We start from the raw sequence: 14,684 nt of genomic DNA, 5'->3' as shown, positions 1-14,684 counted from the left end.
ATAAAAAAAAATTGAATATACAATAAATTATTATAAAAAATTGAATATACAATAAATTATAATAAAAAAATTGAATATACAATAAAATGAATATATAATAAAAAAATATTTATTTTTCAATCCCTAACTATCTAGAGCCCGTCTTAGTAACGAAGAACACTTCCTTCCATTATGGCCTAACTGATTACAAAATCCACATCGTTGTTGAGTGATGGTTCTGTCCAATCCATCTCGTTGTGATAACGTGAACTTTTTGGTCTACTAGGTTTTCTCAACAACGATGGATAAGACGGACATATTAGGGTGCGTGATCCAGTAATCTTCATGCGGTACAGGTTGAAATTGAGGAGAGTAACATTCAGCATACGTTGATAATTTATAGTAGTCCGCAATAAAGTCTTCGTAGTTCATTTTAAAATGTGAACAAACAGCCATAAAATGCAAGCATGGAATGTTGAATGCTTGCCACTTATTATATGAACAGTATCGCTCAGACCTGTTTAGCCTCAATATTTGAACGTTTTCTCCTTTGGCATTGAGACTATGGCATCCGATCTTCACATGAAACGCACCTTCATACCCATCATATGATTGTACTTCATGTTTACTAAATCTTGCAACCCATTTATTTATTTTCTCGTGTGCCTACCTGGATTTTTACTCCACTTAGTATTATAAAATATGCTTGAAATAAATTGTTCATAACATATATATATATATATATATATATATATATATATATATATATATAACAATAATATTACCGGGTATATTTATCTTGACGCTCCAATGCATCCCTTATTTCTTTTCTTCTTTTCTTGAAATAATTTACGCATTTGAAGAATGTTATCTAAGCAAGAGCATTTATAGGCAACATTCGAGCTCCTTTGAGGACTCCATTTATGCACTCTGATAGATTTGTCGTCATCTACCCATATCTGAATTCTCCATCATGTGCTTGAGTCCATTGCTCTAAACTAATGTTGTTAAAAAAACCTCAGACAGCTTCGATTTATTTCTTTAATATCTTCAATTACTTTATTGAACTTCCGAATTTGAAACTGACACCCAACACGATAAACATAATTTTTCTATGTATTAAATCTATACTTTTTATTAAATTAGCTGACGATATGTCGTAAGCAGAAATGATGGTGACATTTTGGTCTCGTCTAACCATTTTCTGAATTGTTCACTGTTGCGATTATACCACCATGTCGATCTAAAATTAAACACACCTCTTCGTGTGTTACAATTTCTCTCAGGTGTTTCAGGAACCATCCCCATGAATCTGCGGACTCTTCATCAGCAACGGCAAATGCAAGTGGAAGAAGATGGCCGTTCGAGTCAACTGATGTAGCAATTAGTAATTTTCCTCTATATTTGCCATACAAGTGTGTACCATCTATCTGAATTATCGGCCGACATTTATTAAAAGCTTCTAGACAAGGACCAAATGCCCAAAATACAGAAGTTAGGATAACATGGCCTTCAGTAAGCGTTTCTTTCACTCTCCACTCTACACGTGTTCCGGGATTGGTCTACTTAACCATATACAACTATCTGGGTAACAATTTGTAAGACTCATCCCAATCATCGAACACTTTAGCCCACGCTTTTCTTTTGCCCTCCCATACCTTATGGTAAGGAACATGATATCCAAACTTTGATTTGATGTCGAACTGCAGTTGTGCCACACTGATAGATGGTTTTTCTCTTACGACATCACAGAACTCTAGTGCAATCATTGATGAATCCAATTGCACATGACTTTGACTTAATTCTGAATAAAAACATGTATGCTGCTCATTATACTTAGTGATCTTGAACAAGCCATGCGATTTTTTCTTTATTGCACGAAGTCTCCACTTGTAACCTTCCTCCCACTTCTTACACTGAATTGTCCAAATTGTCGGCGTCGATTCAACAATCTCATATGGTGCGTGACATTTTATTGCAAAACATTTGACCGCGTGTTATAGCATTTCTTTGTCTTAACAAATCATCCCTTTATACAATTAAGTATTGTCAACGTCCACAGGGGCTACAATTGGGTCATGTTCTCGAATGTTATCCAGTACATTCATATCCAAACCATTGAATGTACCTGAAAGTAACTCATGTTCACAACCATCAAAATCCAACTCTTCAAATTCATCATCCGTTTCAGTTCTGAAGTCTCTATACAGATTGTTAACCGTCATATCTTCATTATCACATAGTGATGCAATTGACTCCGGATCAGGATCAATACATTCAGTTGGATCTTCAAACTGGCTAAATGATATATTCAAGTTTATATCCACCCCTATCCTATTTACATTTACATACAAATACACTAAATTCGGCAGTGGCATTGCGATTAAGAACATCAAGTTCATAGCTTGTGCATTCGAAATAGGGAATGACATAAACCTTATTGATCCTGATCGTTCTAGGTTAGGATGTCTATATATTATTTCTATCTGATTTGTTCCCATATCTACACTAAGTGACATCCCAACCATTTCAATGAATTGTTTAAATACAATTTCACTGTTCACATTTATGCTAAAACTCCCACTGTAGCTGGTCATAGTCAACTTCATCAATACCATCAATCATATTATCATTTGAAAACAACAAAAATCCCAAGCATTTTCCCGCCATTTTCTAAAAAAAAAAAAAAAAAGACAAACAATACATTACTAATTATCAAACTTAAACAAAAACAAACCACAATAAAAATTACAATAAGAAATATATATAGGAAATATAAGAAGTTTGTGGGTAAAAAAATATTAAACTAAAAGTATTAAACTTTTTGAAAAAAATCACAATATAAATAAGATTAATATGTTGGTATAACATCCCAACCATAAGATTAACACTAATAACAACTACTAAGATTAACAATAATAGAGAAAGAACTACTAACATCAATATGTAAATATTATTGAATTCAACATGATAGATCTACTAAATATAATAAAACTAGTAATAAATAAATAGTAAACTCACAAATTTAACTTACCTTTTTGTTCTTTGTTTCCCAAATAGCAATAAAAACTATATAAAAAAATATATATAATAGTATGTGAATAGGAACAAAATGTATAATTCTTTAAAAAAAAATAAAATTTTGTATAGTAAAGGGTACAAACCTCACAATTTAATGGACGAATGTGGGAGGAGAAAAAGATTTGCTGAAGGTAGTGAGAATGAGAGAACGAAGTCAGTGAGGAGAAAATGAGAGGCTGATCTTAAAGGTTGAATGACAGTAAGAAGAATGAGGGAACGAAAGCAGTGTGAGAAAATGAGAAGAGACGGTGGGGTTATAAGCTAAATGGTCGAGTTTTCAAAACTCAACCCACAAGTTGGGAAAGCAATGTGGGATGGGACGAGACGCTGACACGCTGCAGAGATTCAGATTCGTTTTAAAGGAGGTCGATGATTCAAATCACTCTGACGCGCGCTGCAGAGATTCAGATTCTTAGCTAAGCGATCGTGTAGGAGTTTGTGGATGATCGTGTAGTGAGGAAAGAGAGCTCTCGAGAGGCCATCACAGTATGTCACTTATCGGTACTTCGACTATGTGATCGCGTAGCATTTGATATACGATCGTACAGTAAAAGGTATGCGAATATATAGGTTTTGAGAAGGCCATTGTCTATTTGTAATAGGTAAGCGATCGTGTAAGAGTTTGTGGGCGATCGTGTGGTGAGGAAAGAGAGCTCTCGAGAGGCCATCGCAGCGTGCCACTCATCATGTACTTCCACTATGCGATCGTGTAGTAAAGCTTAGTGATCATGTAGCATTTGGTATACGATCGTATGGTAAAAGGTATGCAATCGTATAGGTTTTGAGAAGGCCATCGTCTATTTGTAATAGGTAAGCGATCGTGTAGAAGTTTGTGGGTGATCGTATAGTGAGGAAAGAGAGCTCTCGAGAGGCCATCGCAGCGTGCCCTCATCGTGTACTTCCACTATGCGATCGTGCAGTAAAGCTTAGCGATCGTGTAGCATTTGGTATACGATCGTATAGTAAAAGGTAGGCAATCATATAGGTTTTCAAAAGACGATCGTCTAATTGTAATAGCTAAGCGATCGTGTAGTAGGGAAAGAGAGCTCTCGAGAGGCCATCGCAGCGTGTCCTCATCGTGTACTTCTACTATGAGATCGTGTAGCATTTGGTATACGATCATATAGTAAAAGGTAGGCGATCGTCTAATTATAATAGCTAAGCGGTCGTGTAGGAGTTTGTGGGCAATTGTGTAGTAGGGAAAGAGAGCTCTCGAGAGGCCATCACAGCGTGCCCTCATCGTGTACTTCCACTATGTGATCGTGTAGCATTTGGTATACGATCGTATAGTAAAAGGTAGGCGATCGTATAGGTTTTGAGAAGGCGATCGCAATTGTAATAGCTAAGCGATCATGTAGGAGTTTGTGGGCGATCGTGTAGTGAGGAAAGAGAGCTCTCGAGAGGCCATCATAACGAGGCCTCATCGTGTACTTCCACTATGCGATCGTATAGTAAAGCTTAGCGATCGTGTAGCATTTGATATACGATCGTATAGTAAAAGGTAGGCAATGTATAGGTTTTGTGAAGGCGATCGTCTAATTGTAATAGCTAAGTGATCGTGTAAGAGTTTGTGGGCGATCGTGTAGTAAGAAAAGAGAGCTCACGAGAGGCCATCGCAGCATGCCGCTCGTCGTGTACTTCCACTATGCGATCGTATAGTAAAACTTAACGATCGTGTAGCATTTGGTATACGATCGTATAGGTTTTGAGAAGGCGATCGTCTAATTATAATAGCTAAGTGATCGCGTAGAAGTTTGTGGGCGATCGTGTAGTGAGGAAAGAGAGCTCTCGAGAGGCCATCGCAGCGTGCCGCTCATCGTGTACTTCCATTAGACGAGTGTGTAGTAGCTCGACGATCGTATAGTAAAGCTTAGCGATTGTGTAGCACTTGGTACATGATCGTATAGTAAATGGTAGGCGATCGTATAGGTTTTGAGAAGGCGATCGTCTAATTGTAATAGCTAAGCGATCGTGTAGAAGTTTGTGGGTAATCGTGTAGTGAGGAAAGAGGGCTCTCGAGAGTGGGAGTTCGGAAGACGCTGTCGCGGAAAGGCCATCGTAGCGTGCCGCTCATCATCTACTTCCACTAGGCGATCGTGTAGTAAAGCTCAGCGATCGTGTAGCATTTGGTATACGATTGTATAGTAAAAGATATGCGATCGTATAGGTTCTGAGAAGGCGATCGTGTAATAGTAATAGTTAAGCGATCGTGTAGGAGTTTGTGGCCGATCGCAGAGGATATAGTAAGCGATCGTTTAGTCATACTGAGCGATCGTGGAGAGATTGAAAGTGATTGTTTAGTTTCTAATAAAGAAGTTGTTCATCATTCACTTGTTCTTTCTGGAAGTTTGCACCTATTGTTATGTTAATAAAGAATTACTAAACGATCGCATAGTAATTTTACTAAACGAGTGTGTACGATCGTGTATATAATTACTAAACGATTCTTTAATTTCCTTTAAGTCAAGAGTTTGTTCTATAACTTTCCAGAGGTCCAGGATTGAACCCTCGAAAATTTTCTCATCTTCTCTTACAGATCTTCTTTAGTTTTCGACAGGTCCTTCTCAATTTCCTTTAGGTTGAGGGTCAAACCTTCGATCTCTTCTTTAATTTTCAACAGGTTGAGGATTGAACCCTCGTCCTCTTCTCAGGTCGAGGGTCAAACTCTCTTCTTTAATTTTCGACAGGTCGAGGGTTGAACCCTCGACAAAATATTTTAAACTAAATCCCTGCCTCGAAATTTCCAAAACAATCATAGATTTCTAAATAGTTTCAAAACCACTATATTTCCCTAAATAGTTTTCCTAATCACAATATTTAAAAAAAAAAAAAAAAAAAAAAAAACTCCACATACAAGTAAACAAAAAATATCTCAACAATTTTTTTTTTTTTTTTAAATTCGTTTTCAAACAATTACTATAACTTTATTCTTGATACTCTATTAGATATGGGAAAAAAAGGTATTTTACTCACATTGTTATCTCATTGTAAAATACTTTTGTTGCAGTGTGCATCAAATCTTCAAGTATCTCATTCGAATTGGGTAAAGCTAATAAAAAGTTCTTTTTTCTTAATCTCTTTTAGTAATATAAGTATATCATGTATATACCCTTCAAATGAGGACTTTGAACATTAGTAAACAAAAATTAAAGCACTTATGCTTTTATTGTGGTCTCTTCGACTAGTAAATATATCAAAAGTACATGTAGCTAGGTATCGAGTCTTCTTTTGTTTCTATTTTTTTTTAGTTCAACATGTGAGTAAGATAGAAGTTCAAAAGTCTAATATTTATAATCTTAAGTTATGTTGAGTTAACTTTTAAATTACATTATAATTTGAAATAAAATAAATACACATTAAATAAGTGAGAAAATATAGGAGATGGTGAAAACATAAAACTACTGGGAAAAAAAGAGACGAAGATGAGGATCGATTGGTAGACCAACTTCTTCAAATGTAATATCATAGACAGAGTTTGTAAGCCTGAAAAATAATGAAAATTGAAGCTATCAATTAGGTCAATTAGAATTAGTTATTGGGAAAAAGATATTTGCTTGATCTCTAGGTTTTTCAAAATGTAACTTTTTATTTATTATTAAGTTGCATTTTTTCCTGAAATTTTCAAATTATAAGGATAATTTTAAAAGGTCTCTGAAATAATATTTTCATTATTTTGAATAATTATTCGATATCTCAAATAAAAAGTAATTTTGAAAAACTCTCTCTCTCTAAAATTATTTTTTATTCAAAAATATCAAATAATTATTTAAAATAATTATAAAAAAAAAAACTATTTCAAAGATCTAACAGATATATTTTGAAAATTCAAAAACTAAAACACTTCTATTCTCCAAAATTCGAGACTAAAAAAATAAATTTTCCTTAATTACAATTTGATGAGAAATTAACAACCTGCCATCCGATGGATTTTTCTTCTTCAGAGCAATTAAAGACAGAACATGGGTGGATTGATTCTTCATTATCCCATAGTTCCCAATTCCACCCTACAATTTTTGTGCCATACAAAATTAATTACTGCATATTATTTTTCTCTACAAATACAAACTTTATAAATTATGTTACCTTGACGTGTATAGAAGGCTGTGACGATGAGTATTCTCTATCGATGCAATGCGTTAGAGTATCATTTCGAGCTCTCTAACAAAAGTTAAATAAATATAATCGAGATGATAACTTAAATATAGCTCAACGGATTAATCAAAGCTTATTATATATTTCTATCCTAACTGTTAGTTAAAAAAATATGTTTGACCTTTCTGTTGAATTTTGGTCCTGCAGGTTGATCATCATGATACGGCAAATTTGTTGGTGGAGACTGCAGCCTAAGATGTTGAAATAGATATATATTAATCAATTTCATTTAAAAAAATTAAGTGCAGTTAGAATGAATTAATTAAAAAGGTAGTTTAACGTCATACTATAATAAGCTTTTAATCTTTTATAACTCAAATTGGATAGAGGGAAATCAAGAAATTTAGGTCATGTTTGGTAATGGTTTTTCATTTTTGAAAATTAAGTCTATAAATACCTCTTCACTTCTAAATCTCTTGTTTTGTTATTTAAATTTTACCATTTCAAAAATCAAGTCAAAATTTGAAAACTTGTTTTTGTTTTTGGAATTTTGCTAAGAATGCAACTCTTTTACTAAAGATTGATATGAATCTTCGTAAGAAGTGGAAGAAATTAAGCTTAATTTTTAAAAACTAAAAATCAAAAATGAAATTTATCAAATATAGCAATAATTTTCGGGACACAGAATTTTGAAATGGAAAATTAGAGGGAAGATTTTAAAATATAAACTTCTTCATGAAATAGCTATATTTTTAATCTGAGGGATTATCCACTCCTTCCTTTTTGTACCCCTGCTTAAAATCGTATCATACTTATTTATTATTATTATTTTTTAAATGAAATCATATCATACTTCGCTTACTATAAATACAAACTTTTACTAAAAGAGAAGTTTTGGATTCAATATGTGTTTGCTATTTCACTTTAATCTATTATTTAATAAAATTTAGGAAAAATATCAATTTATATCCTTAAACTTTGAGAATTTATTAAACTAACTAATAGTTACATTAATTTAGACCTTGAACTTTTATAAACATATCAATTTACACCCCTCCATTAAGTTCAATTTGGATAAATATTGTGTGATTTACAATTTAATCAATTAAACTCCTAAACTTTCATAAGCGAATTAATTTAGACTTCCAATTAAGATGTCATTTGTAAACGATTCATGTATCAATTCTAATAGTGCCTATTTTATTAAATTGATATTTGAAGAAGTCTAAATGCGTGTAACAATTGAATGTATAGACAATTTTCAAATGTAACTTTAATAAAGGGTATAAATCGATTCTTATAACAATTTAGAAGTTTAATTTGAAACAATTATATGTTTCACACAATATTCTTCAAACTAAGTTTGAAGAAGAATGTTAATGTGCAGAGTTTTGAAGTTTTATGGTTTAAAACTTTAAATTGTAAACTGAAAATTTCCCCAAAAAATTTAACATTTATGCTTTAACATTTTTCAACTAATGTTTCTGTAGATAAAATATTAGAAACTGGCTGATTGATCTTTTTTTTATAATAGAAACTGGTTGAATGATTATAGGTTTATCTGACATGATGTTATTTAATGAGTTAGATGGAAATTTAGTAAATTTAAACCACATCAATAGAATGTTGTGCTAACTTCTTAAGAAATTTAGAACATAAATCAGATATCGTTATCTTTGTAAATTTTATATATTATTAACTAATTTAAGCATTTGAAGTTTTCTGAAACAATGTCAGATTATTTATAAAAATAGTAAAAATTCATAGACGCAGATATACTTCTATTAGCGTCTATTACATAGAATCAATGATAAACTTATATAAGTTTCTATTGCGGTTAGATTATCAGCCCCTATCAAAGATGATTAAATTTTCTATTTTAGGTAAATAGTTTTTTTTTTCTATTTTTAAAATCCCCTCTAACATTCTAATGATTAAAGAAGGTTAAAAAGACTAGATTGAAACTCATTCAAAGATGAGAACTAAACTGAAAGTCTGAAATATATATATATAAAACATTAGATACTAAAACAAATGAACACAGATTTAATTTAGATGTTTAAATTGTATCTATTTTTGTGCAGTCCAATCAATTTCAAAACTTTAATGTGACAACTTTTTTAGAAAAATAATTAAGAAATTACTTTTTTGGTCCTTGAATTTTGAGTATAATTTCTATTTAGTCCTCAAGTTTTAAAATGCTACACATTTAATCTTTAAGTTTTAGTCTTTAAGTTTCAAAATATTACTATTTTACCCTTAACATTCAAATATTTGAGTTTTGATTCAATGTTTGAGATTTATACTTTTAAACTCGCTCATTTTCTGTTTTTAGTATTAATTTATGTTAATAAAGTAAAAATCATTAAAAAAATATATAATTAATTAAGTTTCACTATTTTTTCACTTTTAAAATTAAATTCAAAACTGCATTTCATAATTATTTTTAATTAATTAATAGAAATCGACTTAAATGATGGAAAGTGATTATTTAATGAAAAATTGAAGTTAAAAATGTAAAATCTTAAAACTTATGAACCAAATTGAAACGAAACCCAAATATCAAGAATAAAATTATAACATTTTGAAATTTAAAAATTAAGTTGAAATAAAATTCAAAACTTAAAGATCAAAATGTGTAATATTTGAAAATATAAGGACCAATAGAAACTATACCTAAAATCTAAGTACCAAAAAGGTATTTTACCCGAATGATTATTTATTTTCTGTGCGTGAAGAAAATGGGTGCATATATGGCTGGATTTCCGATTAGTTGGAATTAAAATCAGAATATATACCTGGAAGGCTTGGGATTGTGAGAGTGTGGCTGCTGCCGTCTTGTATTAAGGGTTGATCTTGCAGCCTGATAAAACGACACCGTTTAGAATTGTAAGTAAAATTATATTTAAATAATTTACAACAAAAAAAATAATTAAAATAAGAGTGGGGTCCATGAAGAAAGAATTACCAAGTTCTGAACAGAGGGGTTATGAGTAATGTTGATGCGATGTGGGTTGGCGGAATGCATGTTAAGTGATCTACAAAATTAATTATTTGATCATAATCACTAAACACAAATCAAAATTTTTAAAATGAACAACAAATAAGGATTTTCAAAATCCTTGATGAAGAAGAAGAAGAAATTATTAAGGCTAAAGCTCCGGATTATACAGCTTTAAAGTTTGTATCGGTTTAGTTTTAAATTTTTTTAAAAAGTATTTAAAATGTTTAAGAATTTCTAATTTTCTATCGAGGAGGCCAATAACTTTATAAAGTATCTCATAGATTCTTAAATCAAGATCTTTAAGACCGTGTTTGCTAACCATTAAGATTTGAAAAATCAAGCTTATAAATATTACTTCTCTACCCACAAGTTTCTATGTTTTGGTATCTACCTTCTATTAATTAGACTCATTTGTTTCATAGGTTTTCTCATAAAATTTCATATAGATATTTAATATCTTTGTTTGCTCCATAGACTCACTTTTTAAAATTCATGATATTTTTTATAACTTTAAAATCTTTTTTTTTAATACCTTGCAAAAGTGTGAGATTTTTATGTCTGAAATGAACAGTAAAAATATAACTTAATTAATTAATAAATTAATATTAAGTATTCATTACTATTAATTTTAATTAAGTATTAAATATAAATATATTATTTAGACTTAATAAATTTCAACTAATATTTTTACCATTAATATTTTATACTATCTTAACTATTTAATATAAATTATTATTATTAATTATCGATATTCTAATTAATTATAGTAATTATGTTAATTATGTTTAGTTAAAAAGTATTTATTTATTTTTTATTTTAACTAATTAACTTAACAATAGATTAATTAATGTTAAATTTAATTGATCTCTTACATTTAAGTAAGTAATTATTTACTTTTAATTTCTATATACAAATTATTAAATTTAACAAAAATATTTAACTTCCAAACATTAATTATCCTGCACATCCAAACAGACATTAACTATCTAAACATTTAAAATCCAAATATTTAGATCTTAGATATTTAATGTCTAAACATTTAAAACCCAAAACAATATTTTCAATCCAAACAGCCTCTATATTTTCAAAATTTAAGCCAACATTTGAATATTGAAGAAACATATTTTTTTAAAAAGAAAAATTGTTTTTGTTTATAAGATTTAACAAGGAATTCAAGTATTTCTTCAATAAAGATGAAAACCTTAATTGAAATTTTCATATGAAACATTGTAAATTTCAAAAACAAAAAAAATAAAAAATAAAAAAAAATGAAGAGTGCATTTAGTACTAGCCATTTGACTTTTTTCTTTTCTTTTCTTTTTTTTAGAAAATTAAACTTAAAAATACTTCTTCTACATCCACATATTTTTAGGTTTTGTTATCTACTTTCTACCAATGTTATAAAAAGTTAAGTAAAATTTGAAAAATTAAGGTCCCTTTTTGTAACTATCTTGTTTTGAAAATTAAATCTATATCATCCACATTTCTTGCTATCATGATTTGCAAGTAAAATAGTTAAATTCTTAGTCAAGTTTCAAAAACAAAAACAACTTTTTGAAAGCTATTGTTTTTAGTTCTTAGGATTTGACTTGATTTTTTAAACTATTGGTGAAAAATAGATAACAACGGAAGAAATTTGGAAATAAAAATAGTATTTATAGGTTTAATTTAAAAAACAAAAAAATAAAAGGATTACCAAACAAGACTAAATAAATAGTTTTCAAAAACTTATTATTATTTTAAGAATTTGGCAAGAAATTCAATTGTTTTTTTATTTAAAAAAAAATGGTGAAATCCATAGTTACAAAATTAGAAGAAAACATGCATAAATTTAAAGTAGACAACAAAAAACGAAATTATTACTAAATGATACATAAATTTTCAATCTTGTGTATAATAGGTCATTAGCCTATTCAATATTTTAAAAAAAAATGATTTATATGTAATAAATCAATAAAAAAAAAAAAAAAAAAAAAAAAAAAAAAAAAAAAACTGATAGTTGAACCAAAATAAAAAGAAAGATTTGGTGACATACAAAGACAAATCCCCAAGTGGAGAAAAGTTTGCAATGGTTGAATTATTTGGGTGACTATTTTGATGGATTTGATGATAGCAATCAGCTTGTTGTAATTGAACTGCCCCATCTTGTACACTTGCTCCCAATAATCCCAATCCCACCTGATCATCATCAACACATAAACTCCAAATTCATCCAAATTAACTTACTTTATGTCTAATTAAGCAACAAGCCTTAAATATGGATTAGTTCTACTATCTATATGCATTTCATAAGAATAATACAATAATAAAGCTGCACAATTGAAAGATTTTCAAACTCAAATACATGCTTAACTATTTATCAGAAAATTTGAAATTGGTGAAGGTTTGTTGAATGTTAATTCAATAAAAGGGATACAAGTTAATTTCCAAAATCAAATAAATGACACATTAGATCATAGAATAAATAGCTATCAAACATAAACACACATAGATATAGTCGATCTGCTGCCATCTTAATTAATTCTTACAACTAGAACGAAAATTCTATTCTCTTTTGTTTATCGACCACTTTATTCATGCAAAGTAGCTTTATATAAATTTTTCAATACAAAGCTGAGTTAAAGAGAGAAGAAATTAACTTACATTAGAGGAATTGGCAGATGTAATTTCACAGTTATTTTGGATATTGTTGTTGAAGTTAAGCTGAAAATCAATACAAGGCCCGGAGGAAACAGATTCATCACTACCAATGTTTTGAGCCTCCATTTCCTTAGAAACAAAAGAAAATAATAATAATAATAATCAAGCTGAAGATATGGGAGAAGTTTTTAAGATCCCAAATGAGAGTAAAAACAAATGACACCTTGTAAAAAATTAAGTAGAGGTTTTTTAAGCACCAAAAGAAATCCTGTGGGGTCCACACTCAGATTTGGCAAACTCCTCCGATTAAAAATCATTTTATTTTTGAAAACTAACCTTATAATTACTCTTCAACCCTTAAGTCTTTATGTCTTTATTATCTACGTTTTCTTCTTATATTCTAGAAAATTAATCCATTTTTTTTCTTAAATGGCTGTGAAAAATCTACGGTTGTTTTCAGAATCTGATTAAGAACTTAACTGTTTACCTCCAACAAAAGCCAACGATTTTGAAATTTTGAGAAAATAAAAAAATAAAATTGTTTATCAAACATAAAGGTAAAAAAGAGTTACCAAAATTGGAGAAGGATCATCTATCTTTATTTCACGTAACTTGTGAGAGAGATGATCTGTTGGGTCTAGCAAGATGTGACCCCACATCCGTAATTTTTGCACTATTTGTATAAATAGCCATCGGCCCATAAATATTATAATTTATAGAACAAGGAAAAAGTAATTATATATATAAAACGAAAATTGATAAAAGACTAAAAGACCCATGTCCAGTCCATGCGGTGATAGCTGTATCACTAATAGCTGCTATCAGTGATATCTTTCCATTTTAGAAATATGCTAACAGTTGCTATCACTAATAACTGTGAATATCAATGATAGTTGTTATCAAACTTTATATTTGAGAAATGTGCTATCAATTAGCTTTCAATTCGAGAAGTGATATATATATATATATATTAAAAAGGGACTGATCAAGAAGCATGCCCTCATCCTTCTCTCTCTCGCGTGTTTCCCTTGCCTTGAAGATCACTACTACCCAAGTGAGCTCCAGTTGCCATCCACGCCTCAAATCTCACCCCGTATCGCACATCGATCAGCCATCTGTCAGTTCCAACCATCCAGCCACTCAACACCGTCATTTGCGTCGGTCTGACCAGCCTCATTAGCTACCCCTTGCATTTCGTACTTACTTTTCGTAATCACTCACGTTCGCCACTCGTTGCATAGTGCCACCGCATCGTCTGCCCATCTGTTGTTGAAGGTGTTGTCGTCGTTGTCGCTTCTATAGGGAGCTTCGGTCTATCTTTCTCTCTCTTTGCGATCAACCTCTAACTTTGGCAGCTTCATGCTGCCAGTACGCCGTTATGGAGCGTCGATCGGTGGTGGTGATATCAGACTTATACCGTGGAGTCGCTGAATGATGGCAATATATCCGACTTTCGATCGTTAATCAGTGGCATAGATCTCAGGAAAACATGCGCACTGAAGGGAAAAGGAGAAAGAAAAGGAAAAAAAGTGAAGGAGAAGATGGGAACAGGTACATTGTGTCACAATCTAATTTTGAGATAGTAGATTATGAACCCATTTGTGCAGACAGTGAAGTAGCGACACGTGAGTGTTGACGCATATGACAAAGATAGAGGACTAAGAGAAGTGTCATGATGCGACCGAGGAGGATGGTGCATCATCCAGCACACCAACATAAGTGGGCAAACATGCCATGTTGAACATCCATGTCATCGGTGGTGCTAATAACACGCTCGGTGGGGGCGAAACGGGATCCCAGGCTGTGACCTCGGAAGGTGGGGTTCTATCGTGAATTTGGATGAGCGGCTCTAGAGTTAGATGCATATTGTAAGATATGCAAGCACGTC

General features: G+C 31.1%; 1 protein-coding gene and 1 pseudogene across 1 annotated transcript; both read right to left on the bottom strand.

Moving 5' to 3' along the window:
* Positions 1–1,441: 1,441 nt before the first annotated feature.
* LOC150034083 (uncharacterized) lies at positions 1,442–2,507 on the bottom strand (annotated as a pseudogene).
* A 3,821-nt stretch (positions 2,508–6,328) lies between these two features.
* On the bottom strand, positions 6,329–13,017 carry LOC150034082 (uncharacterized). The gene is made up of 8 exons (XM_090318345.1): positions 12,800–13,017; positions 12,192–12,334; positions 10,121–10,190; positions 9,951–10,015; positions 7,334–7,403; positions 7,144–7,218; positions 6,973–7,064; positions 6,329–6,543 (listed from the first exon to the last, which is right to left on the bottom strand). The coding sequence occupies exons 1-8, from the start codon at positions 12,920–12,922 to the stop codon at positions 6,459–6,461; spliced, it is 723 nt and encodes a 240-aa protein (XP_090174471.1). The 5' UTR covers positions 12,923–13,017; the 3' UTR covers positions 6,329–6,458.
* Between the last annotated feature and the right edge of the window lie 1,667 nt (positions 13,018–14,684).

Source organism: Benincasa hispida, chromosome 9, assembly GCF_027475165.1.
Source record: "Benincasa hispida cultivar pf3 chromosome 9, pf3_genome.v1.1, whole genome shotgun sequence".
NCBI classification, from domain to species: Eukaryota; Viridiplantae; Streptophyta; class Magnoliopsida; order Cucurbitales; family Cucurbitaceae; genus Benincasa; species Benincasa hispida.
Note: the sequence above shows the minus strand (reverse complement) of the source record. Positions and strands in the feature narration are given on the sequence as shown.

What these genes read in the sequence shown, in the direction of transcription:
- LOC150034082 (XM_090318345.1), bottom strand. Translation starts at nt 12,922, where the DNA reads ATGGAGGCTCAAAACATTGGTAGTGATGAATCTGTTTCCTCCGGGCCT. An exon ending in AGCCTTCTATACACGTCAAG is followed by an intron (nt 7,065 to 7,143) that starts GTAACATAATTT and finishes CAAAAATTGTAG; the next exon opens with GGTGGAATTGGGAACTATGG. An exon ending in AAAAATCCATCGGATGGCAG is followed by an intron (nt 6,544 to 6,972) that starts GTTGTTAATTTC and finishes ATTATTTTTCAG; the next exon opens with GCTTACAAACTCTGTCTATG.